Consider the following 10947-nt stretch of genomic DNA (forward strand, 5'->3'; position numbering starts at 1 on the left):
CCTGCCCGCTCCAGTGTAGCCCAGTCTTGTCCTCATTTCAGGCTGGGTGAGCAGCAGCCCGGCCCCAGAGGTAGCAAGATGATGCCAAACCTCCTAATGGAGCTTGACAGCAGTGGGATTGAAAGCACAAGTGAGATTGCAATCCCTCTGCAATCATCTTCTGCCTTGGAAGAGCTGAATTAGAAAAGAAACCTCCTGGCAGCGGGGAGGGGTGGGAGCACACACGCAGGGTGAGGGCAGCAGGGGCTAAGGGGAAACCTCGCCCATCCCAAGCCCTCCTCACTTGCCCTGCCAACCCATCATCAATAGGAAGGAGCCAAGCTCCCCCCCCAGCAGCACCAGCGAAGGGTTTCACCAGCAAGAGCCCAATTCCAACTGGTCCCTGGGGGGTTGGTACTTCTACTGCCCTAGACTTCGGATGTAGAAGAGCCCACACCATGCACTGCTCACGCCTTCCTCTCCCTGCCTGCAAGCTCAAGGCATTGCACAAGGCCCCCCCTTCTCCCTCTCCTTTGGGCGGTGTGCTTGGAGTGGTGCCATTGATGCTGGAAACAATGCCCAAGCAGCCGGGTCCAAGCTGGAGACAGGAGGACTCACTCAGATGCAAGCGGGTGCTCAGCAGGACACCTGCGGCCCCTACTTCTGCAGGACGGAGTGCGCACAGCCCCTCACAGCTGGCACCGAGCCCCATCTGTCCCAGAGCACAGCCCTTGTTTAACTAAAAGGCAGCGCCGACCACGTTTCCCACCCGAAGGATGCTCCAGCAGCACTGCTGCCCCAGGCCTCCTTCATCCTCCTTCCCGCAAGCAGGAATACCTCAGCATCTCCCCCAAACCCAACCCAAATGGGCTTTTGCAGGGATGAAGTGGGGGTTAGCTTGCACAAACCGCACTGGGGGTGGCCACTAAGTCACCCTCTGAGAAGCCAGCAAGGCACAAGCACTGTCTCAGTCTGTGTCCACCCGAAACCCGGCAGCTAGAGGCTGCTCTCCCACCTGGCAGTTGTTTGCTCCCAGCAAAATGCAGAGGAAAGCGGGGCTTTTTACTCAAGAAAAAGGGAGCCGCTCCAGGGACCGGTGTGTGTCCTCGGGAGCGGTGGGAAGAGCTGATGGGTTTTGGCACAGTGCTCAGCCTGAAAAGCTAGCTCCAGCTCCAGACCTTGTTTTGCAGTGACCTGTACCGAGAATTGGCTTTTTCCTTTTTCTTGCCAAATGGAAAGAAAAATAAATCCTTCCAGGTCAGAGGAAAGAAAAGCATTTACTCGTGGGTCAAGTGAAACGATCTGATGCAGGGTTGAGTGCACTTTTATCCTCCCTAAACCAGGAAAAGATTCCATTTCCATCTGAAAAAACATCTAAATATAAAGAGAAAGGGTTTTGGGGTCAGAACCACTTGATTTTGGTTTTTAAGCCCAAATGACGTGCTGCATTGAACCCCACTTTGCAAAGCACGGGTTGACCCAAAAGTGCAGAGGGGTGGGGAGGGGATGGGCTGATGCATCGATGTGGAAAATTTCAACCGCGCTGAGACAGCACCAACCACAGCGGCAGCAGCCACGGCAGGGGCCAGCCCGGGACCCCCTGTGTCCCCAGCATGCAGCTCGGCCACCCCAACCTCAGCTCCTGCCAAGCCCGGCTGCACGCCAGGGTGCCAGGAGGGAGGTGTTTGGCCGCCTCCACAGCACTTTGTTCATCCGAAGCGAGCTGTCACTTTCCAGCCTTCCAGCCTCCTCCCCGCCAGCCAAATGCTTCCTGACAGCCCGTTTAAAACTCAAAGCACCCGATTACCGCCACAGCCAGGCAGCTGCTCACCGACACCGCAAGAAACTCTTCCATACCCCCCACCCCCAAAACAAAATCCCTGCCTAGAGCATCACTCCCAGCCCTTTCCTGACCTACCCACACCCACGGGGCACCAGGGTCCTTCTCGAGCTGGTGCGGGTCTGGCTCTGCTCTCACGTGCATGGCCTCGGTCGAGGGGCTCCTATGTTTCCATCACCGAAATGCCAGCACCTGCTTCCCACCACCCCAGGACAGGGAGGAGAACTGCCCACCCCGGCTCCATCCACCTGGCAGGGCTGACCCCCGACCCCACACGTCGCCTGAGCCCATTAGCGAGTCCCCAGAGCGCACACCTCACTGGCATTTTGCTTAACCCTGGCTTTTAGGGAACGCTGCAGAGCTGCGCCGCCTTTCAATTTTTAATTTGCTCTAAACATTTTGGTCCTCTCCCCCGGGGACTCCCAGTCGATAACCTCTGCCGGCAGCACTGCCGCCCCATAACTATAGGGAGGGTGGAAACTGGGGGCAAAGGAGAGGAAAGCAGCTCCACCCCAAGCTGCTCTCCTTTGGAGGAGCAGGACCCCTTTGCACACATGGCCCAGGATGAGTGACAGCCCCGCCGGATGCTCCAGTGAAAGGGCCCCCAGTGCCCCACGGAGATGCTCCTCAAGGAGGACGGGGTGACCCCCGCCCCCTCCAGGGACCCAACACCTGCAGAGACAGGGTTGTCGCAGGGTACACCACCTTCCTCCTTTTCATCAGACACCTCTGCAGGGTTAGGTCCCTCCCAACTTCACGGCTTGCTCAGGTTTACCCTGACACCTGGCACAGCCACCTCTCCTTCCCCACCGCCCGGCACTGGCGCAGCAATGCCCTGGAGCAGGGGCACGAATGCAGCATCACTTTCCAGTCCCCGAGGCATCTTTCTCGCTTTCCATCGCCTTAAGCAACGAACGTACAAACAGGGACCTGCTGGGCATGAGAAATGTGACCTGAGCTGCTCTGGGAAGAGAGATGCCACTGCACAGCTGGAAAGATCAGCCCAGGTCACCCTGGAGCAGAGTGGCAGCTCCGGGTGGCTTTTCTGTCCCCCAAGTGCTGGGGGGGCGTGTCCTGGCTCAGGGTTAAGGCTCAGTTCTTCACACACCTTTTATCTTGATTGAAAGGGTGTGGAGAACTAATCAAGCACTTGCAGACATGAATGGTAAAACCTTATAGGGAAAAAAAAATATCCTGACCAGTTAAGCATCAGAAAAGGTACACGGGATTGCAGCAAAGCCCTGCACCCTGCCTCCAACAGGTACCCAGGGAGAGCGTGCAAAAAGGGTAACGTGCAGTGGCAATAGCCCAGAATATGCTCCCTCCCTCCAAAAATTGGCAGATTAGGGAGCTCCCAAGTCACAGGGGATGCCTTGATACTGCTTAATGCTTGCTGGCTCCCTCCCACAAATTTGCCTGCTTCCTTTCTGCACACACGTAAGCTCCCAGTGTCCACACCCCCCCTCCCAGACCTGCACAGCATCTTCCCATCCCCAACTTCCCGGGACAGCTCACTCCGAGCAGCGGTGGGACCCACCCCCAAAAGCCTCCAGTTACACCTCCAGGCAGACACGGGACCCGCTGCGCCCCAGGCAGGGAGCAGGGATAGAGGCAGGCCCAGCCAGGCACAGGGATACTGCCCACCCAGCAGGGTCTTCTTCAGCTCCTCGCTTCCCTCACCCTCCCAGACCCCCAGAGATGAGGAGTTCTAGGCTGAAGGGAGCCAAGCCGCTGACAGCTGGCCTCGGCTGCCACCTAGCAGTGACCCAACAGCGGCAGGGAGAGGGCGACGGCTCCTCCAGCCTGCTGGCTCCCGCTGCAGTCCAGGGGCAGACAGGGGAGGACGTGGGGGTCTCCTCGGGACACCCCACCCCAGCCCTCACCTCCCTGAAACCAAAGAGGACTTCTGCAGCAGAGAGGGTGGTGTTGGAGACAAGCACTCCATCGTCCAGACCGCTCCAGGCAACCTCAGCTCTGTTTCAGTCGCTCCCTACACAAGATGACAAACACATGCGGATGCAACCCCCCGGCCTGAAGCCCGAACGCAGGACCAGAAAGGTCAGGCAACCTCTGAACTTCCCCGCAGGGCTGTACAGCCCCTGCTCAAACCATAGCTCCTCACCTCTCTGCTTCTGTCTCCTTCATTAGCTTTCCACGCAGTCATTTCCTAACGAGCCCCAGATTTTCTTTCGCTCTCTACATTATTTTTTTAGCCCTTTCACATCCAAAACCACCCCTAAATGCTGAAATTAAAATAGTCACAGAATGGCTTGGGTTGGAAGAGAGCTTTAAAGATCAGCTAGTCCAATCGATAAACTTGTTATGCTGGGCTTTTATCCATTCCAATATTAATGTTAAACCCCATCTTGAGCTCTTCTTGGTGGTTTGCAGCGAAGCATACCTCTGGCATGTTTGCAGGTGGGCACAGCAGCCCTCAAAGCCCCTGAAGACCTGAGGAACAGTCTAGGCACCAGCAAACCAGCTGAATGCCAGCATTCATAACCAGGGCACTTCTATTTTTACAGCTTTTCTCTGCGTTAACAAACTCTAGCCCAAGAGGATTTCTTGCCACAGGCAGGGAGCTACATATGCATGGCCAACATCAAGCTTCAAGCTTTCTCTCACTGGATTCTTTATAGATGTCATTCGATATCTGTAACATGGGATTCCTGACGCTTCTTATGTGTGGCATCCTAATTCATCAACAAATCAGAGTGTCTTTTTCTTGGGGAAAGAGGTTTCTTTTTGCAAGTTACCAGCACTTAACACAGACTGAGGCCTGAGCTGGGATACAACCACCTCTCCTAACAGCAAGGAGTGTGTAGAGCATCCGCAGTGTTAAAAAACAAAAACATCTCCCCACACAATGTCAAAACTGCTTGTGCACTGAGGGAGGGACAGGTAGCCAGTTTCCCTCTCCTAAACTTAAAGGATATATAACACAATGTGACACTTAAATGTTCTCCCAAACCATTACATTAAAGAGCAATAAATCAGTACACCACCAGTACAACAAAACGAAACTATTTTCCTGAAAGTAAGAGCGACATTTATCACACGTACTGGGCACATCTGAGAAGACATCAGACTCCAAGTTTTTCAAGGAATTAAACGTTTCTGAACAAAGAAAATGACAGCATGGTCATACAGAGGGCCTTTGCTGCTCGAGGCAGCCTTCCTCGGCAGCTGCTCCAGCTTCTCCCCTCTTCTCACACCTTCTTTCTCAGGCTGGGGAGCCACTGGAAGTAGTCACTGGAAGTGGCTAAGCGTGCCGCTGCCAACACTGCAGACAGCGTGGTAGGAGGGACATACAGTTTCTGAGATGGCCCTTGGTCAGACAGCCTACTGGCACCGCACAGGCCAACTGCAAGACTCCCGGGAAGGTCTTTGTTCTTCATTTTCTCTTCATCTGCATAAGGAGGGACACAGAAAAGAAAGATGGTATCTACATTGGCAACTCTAAGAGCTCCAGTTTAGATTGAAATCCCTTTTGCCTGGACCTTACCAGGTCATGGCAAGAGAACTTTCTACTGCACGCCTATTTGATGAGCCCAACACGGTATAATCCGGGAGCCTCTCCCCCTCTCCTCCCAGTGCTAACCCCGTTTCCCCAGAGGTGGGAAATCAGATGTGAATTGAGCAGCTTCTGTTTGGAGAACGGGGCCTCCACTCAGACAGACGGCAGACAGCTCTGTTCCAAGGCACAAACAGGCACTGTCTTTGGCAAGTCAATCTACTTCATAAATTGGGCAACTGTCATATGGGTGTTGTAAATTCTTTCATCATTTGGAAGATGGAAGATGAACACCCACACAGGGACCTTACAAGGTTAAAAAAATGCTTTTGCCCCTTATGGTTGGGAGATTGAGAGACTCAGTATGAAATGAACACAGGCTAACGCATGGAGTGGGGAAACAAAGACTTCTGCGTGAAAGCAGCAGAAAGTCTAGAAGAGACAACAAAAATCAACAGAGAAATAACTCTCAATTCATTTGTTCCCATTAAACATTTAGAAAACCATTTTGCTGCACAAAGGTCAAACTGATGCACCGCATCCAACCATTTATTATTGTCGCATCTCCATCCCACAGAAATACCAACGTTTTCATCTGTTCTAGCAAAGAAGCAGCACCAGTCCTAGGACACCCAATAACGACTGCAAGACTCCTAGCACAGTAACAGACTGTTCAGCTTTCTGCTGTGTTAAATTTTACTGACAAATCTATTCGTACTGTTACGGTTGTCCAGCATAAACGGTATTGCCATAAGTAGAACAGAGGGATGCACAGCTTCACGAAGTTGGGCCTTGTTGGAAAATCTTTCTATCTGATCAGGGTCATCTTGGCTCATTTCTGCTGGTTGCTTGGAGTAGATAAAGGAGGTGTAAAAGTCTTCCACTGACTTGAATAAGACAGCAGGCATTGAGGACTCTCCAAGAGAATGAGGTGTCTGCAAATGTATATAAAAAACTCAGGAGAGGGTGTGATTAGTACACACTGAGTTCATTAGCTCCCCTGATCTTTATTATCTCTCAAAGTCCACAAAGAACTGGAATGTCAGCAACTGGATGATTTAAAAAAAAAAAACCAAAACAAACACAAACTAGTTACTCACAACCTTGGCCAAAGGGCAGCTTTTCCTGCACAGCAAGCTGAAAAGAGTGACAGATTATTACAAGATGCAAATCACCATGTCTTAGCAAAGAATTAACAGCTGGCTCATCTCTCAGCAGCCCCACGCAGAACAAGTGATAGCAATGACAGAAGGAGTTTCTGCAAGGGAATGGCAATCGAGTCAGAGGAAGTCCCTCTGCATTTTTGCTTAAGAATACAAATTAAACTTAAGTTCCAGGGATGATCACCCATGTCTCAGCCATAGACAGGGACTAGAGCTGATGTTTGTATTTGTTAATTCAGCATGGAGGAGAAAAATAGTGAAACGACAGACAAGCAGCAATTCACCTTGCCCAACCATAGGTGTTCAAATATTAGGTGCTTGCTCTCTACGCTGCTTCTGTTGTCAAGGCAGCAGAAGAAAGGCATCCGTCTTCAGAAGGGGTGAATCACCATCAAGAGGTGCTTCGCCCATTGGTGAGAGTCTGTTCAGAGGATTAGCCCAGAACAAAACAATTGTATTCACACAAGCAGATTTAAGCAATTTAAAATGGCCCCCACAAGGGGACCACGAGGCACTCCTGAAGCAGCAAGGAGAACTACATGGCTGGGCAGCAGAAATTCAGTGCTGACAGGATGCCAGGACAGAGTAATTTGAATGACAGGCATCACTGGAGTCCAATTAACCAGCTACTCAGCTTGATATCATCAGCCCACTGAAATCCTCTGCCTAACATGCAGTAAAAAATAAAAGTGTTAGGACAACAAGAAGAACAGGGTTAAAAGATGATTATTATCTCCTCTTGCCACCCATGCTATCCTTGTTGGGGGACAGGCAGTGTCACTGCCACTCCAGGGCAAAGCAGAAATAGACAGGGTGCAAGGGTGGACACTACAAATGTCTGTTAGCACTGGAAAAAGCTGGGATGGAAATAATTCAGAAAGAGGCTGTTCAGTTTACAGAAGAGGCAAATGAGACAGGATATCAAACAGTGCTGTGAGAGGCAGGAAGTAAGGCAGTATCTACTCTTCCTCCTGATTCACACACTTAAGAACACCACCACTGAAAAGGAAAACATGAACAGCGAAAACTGGAAAGGAGGAAATACCACTTGGTCATGCTGTAAGTGCCACAAAACCCTGAGGCCAAGAGACGAGCAGGAATCAAAGAAAGGAAATCTTCCTGTCTGTCCTCATAACTAGCTGACTGATGTATTTTCCCCCCCGCTAATGTCTATAGGCAGGATTATTTTTTCATCCCACGGTCTTCCTTAATAGAAATTCTTGTCACTTCTTCTAAAGACTGTAACAGAGATCACAGCCAGGGACAGAAAATGTGCCTGGGACTTCTCTGATCCAGTTAGGAAATTCCTATGCTTTGAAATTCACGTAGTTTAATATTTGCAGGGGAGCATTTAAGTCAGCTCACAAGGACCCTATTGCTATCTACCCACCTGCTTCCATCTCATCTCATCATACTTTCTCCCCCCACTTGCTACCAGAAGCTTTCCTCTTCTCTCATTCCCTCAAGATCCTTTTTCCCAGCTTGCTTTCTCTCTATTCCTTTCAGGTAACATCCTCCAGAGCCACCAATTCTTCCAGCCTTCCCCCTCATCTTTCTAGAAAGTGCTTTGTCTCAGCCACTATCAACCTCCAGACACATAAGGAGCTGTGGTTGTCCAAAACCTTGTAGGCACACTCCTATTTCCAGCTCTGCAATGTGTTTTGTGGCTCAACAAATCCTGAGTGATACTGGCTCCCCGCTGAACCCAGAGTGGAACGTTTGCAAAATGCCACGCTGCATGCCCTGTTAAGACTCATCATTAATCACTATTTAAGAAGCAAACTCGCAACACCAGTGCCACATAACACCTCAAATCACAGCCCAAAACACAACCCTCCCAAACCCACCCTCCTAACTCAGGAAGAGGCACCTGCGTGATCCAGAGTAGCCCCACAATAACTCCCAGTTACTCCCAGTAACCCTCAGGACTGTAATTCAAGGGGAAGTAGAGGAGTGAAGAAGGGACAGGTTTGATCTATAAAGTGCTGAAACGGTCAGTCTTGTTTCCACAATAGCTTGATGTGCCAGTGGAGCACTAGTGTATCATCAATAACACCAGAAACAACAGCAAAGAGGAAAACGTATAGCTCTGAGCCCATGCTAATAGCCAGTCATTATTTCTTTGTCAGTCGCTTTTAAAAAAAATACATGTCAAAGCAATCAAAGGGTTATTCAAATAATCTAAAACCAAGAACAACTCCTCTCAACAGCAATAGCTGAGAAAAACGCCCTTACCTTAACCGCTGCCATAAGCTCTGTAAGAGTTTCATTTGTATCCTCCTGTGCAAGTTCAGGGTCTTGGTCTGTTTTTCGTGGGACACTCACTTCATCCAAAAGTGGCTGCACATCATCCTGTGTCTCCTTCTTAGCAGACAGGTGCCATTGCTAAGGAGATGGACAAAGTAAGAAAAGGTACAGCTACTGTGGGCAGAAGAAAGCAGGATGCACTGGAGCAAATCACAAAGCAATCAGATGATACCACTCGGAGATTAACTGAGACAGAAATGCAAAGGAGCTTTTCTGTTCTGCTCAGAAGTTTTAACATTTCTATCTGGAGAAGTTTGGGCTACTTGGAAAGGACAGAAAGAACATGGAAGGACAGGAAATAATGTGAACAAGAAACTAACTGTCACTTTAACTTCTCTCCTCCACAGTAAAACTGGTCACTTGGAAAGTACAGTTATATTCAAGCAATATTTTCTGGCTATTGCTTGCTGCCTTTTGAGAAATTTTACCATGGAGAAGTGTCCTAACGTAGCAGAGCTGATACAACACAGCGTCCAGCCATTTTGCGCTTAAGGGCAGGGGGGCGGGGGCGGGATGTTGTTGATCCTGACGAGGCAAATCTAAGATTGGACAATGCACAGGGAGTTCCCCACTGCTTAAGAGGAGTTACCAGAAAATGCCAGCTGAGCAGTAACAGGTGTCATATTAGACACATTTCATTCCAGTTCAAAACATTTTGAGTAATTTTATAATTGACGTTGATGATCATGTTAGTGATGCACCGAAGAAGAGAAGAAACCGTTTTGGGCAACTAAACAGAACAGCAGAGAAGAAAATTTTCAGTCTTACACAAAGAGAGATCTTGAGGACTGCAATTTCTGGAAAAGGATTCCAAGACCCTTGAAATCAGACAGGAGAAAACCTGAATGCATTTACATTCCTCTACTCTCCAAATTGCCAGCTATGTCTGACATTTACACACATGGATCTTGCTACAGTTAACCAGATTTTTCCATAAAAATCACAATAAACTCTGATTTGCAGAGTGTCAGTCACATTAATTTCTTCCAAATACATAAAGATGCTGGTTTGGGACCTTCAGTTCAGATGATGTATCGACAGTGCAAGGCCATTAATATCCAAGATATACAGCTTAGAGTTTCTCTAGCACAGAAACACAGTTGGCTAAAACAAAACCTAGGTAAAATGACTCCTTTACAAGTTGCTAACATTACACTAGCTTTTACTCTTATTTCAGAGAAATGTCAGAAAAACAGCCCCGGAGCAGGCCCACTGCTGAGCACTTCAACAGCTGACATTTACTTGAAAGGTGCTTTGGCCCCTGTAATAAAATGTGTCATGAAAATACTACAACTTAAGTAACACAGAAAAGTAGAGAAAGAGTCACCTGTGGACAAGTGTTCCTGATGTTTCTAACGGTTCTACAATAGATTGCACTCAAGACCTGGGTTTTACTCCCTGCTTAACCCCTCTGTTCATCAGTTTCTCCATCTGTTAAATAGCAAGGGGCTCCTCCTTTTAACATGCTCTGAAATTAAAGGTGTAAAGCAGTATCCAGATCTGGATATCATTCTCCTTTAGATTTATCTTTTTACTAAAACTGTAGTTGTGTACAACCTTACCCCTTGCAACAATCAGGATTGCAAATCGCTTGTTTTCAGATAAGTTTAGAATTAACAAGACGCAAATAATACACCACTAGTTCTTCTGGTCTTTTCCCACATTTAGATGATACCCCAAGTTATTACACAACCTTTGCCAAACCCCAGAGATGTGAGAGGAACACCCCCCCCTCCTTGGCTCCGAGGGGTGCAAAACATGAACGTGCTAAGTCAAACTGATCTCAAGAATCTGGTACTGGTCTGAGTTCTCGGAGTCCATTCTCTCTCTAACTGAAAAATTATGGTGCATATGGGAGGTTAGAGAAATCACTGAGCACACAGACTCCCTGAAGTCTGCAAAGGGATGAGAGGACAAGCAGCTAGAGATGTATTTATGGTCCACGTGTAATTTTTTTTTTTTATATTATGGTTCTGCTTGCCTTTTATAAAAGCAAAAAACAACTCCACAAAAAACTGCATGGGACTAAAACAATACATGCCTACCGATCCCTGGAGCTGATTTCACTGAGTAATAGCTACACCACAGTCAAACTCCCACCTGGTCACACAGTTCATCCCCATCCAGCTTTGAGCTTGCTGTTT

General features: G+C 48.8%; 1 protein-coding gene across 1 annotated transcript in view; it reads right to left on the minus strand.

Annotated features, from left to right (window-relative positions):
- Window positions 1-5028: 5028 nt before the first annotated feature.
- The window catches only part of TDRD5 (tudor domain containing 5), a 16794-nt gene continuing 10875 nt past the window's right edge, over window positions 5029-10947 (minus strand). The window contains exons 9-11 of the mRNA XM_009320735.1: window positions 8732-8881; window positions 6052-6268; window positions 5029-5228 (exon numbers count right to left, since the gene is read on the minus strand). Of these exons, the coding sequence (XP_009319010.1) occupies window positions 5029-5228; window positions 6052-6268; window positions 8732-8881 (567 nt within the window). The remainder of the gene's footprint in view (window positions 5229-6051; window positions 6269-8731; window positions 8882-10947) is intronic.

This window comes from Pygoscelis adeliae, unplaced genomic scaffold, assembly GCF_000699105.1.
Source record: "Pygoscelis adeliae isolate BGI_AS28 unplaced genomic scaffold, ASM69910v1 Scaffold402, whole genome shotgun sequence".
Taxonomy (NCBI): domain Eukaryota; kingdom Metazoa; phylum Chordata; class Aves; order Sphenisciformes; family Spheniscidae; genus Pygoscelis; species Pygoscelis adeliae.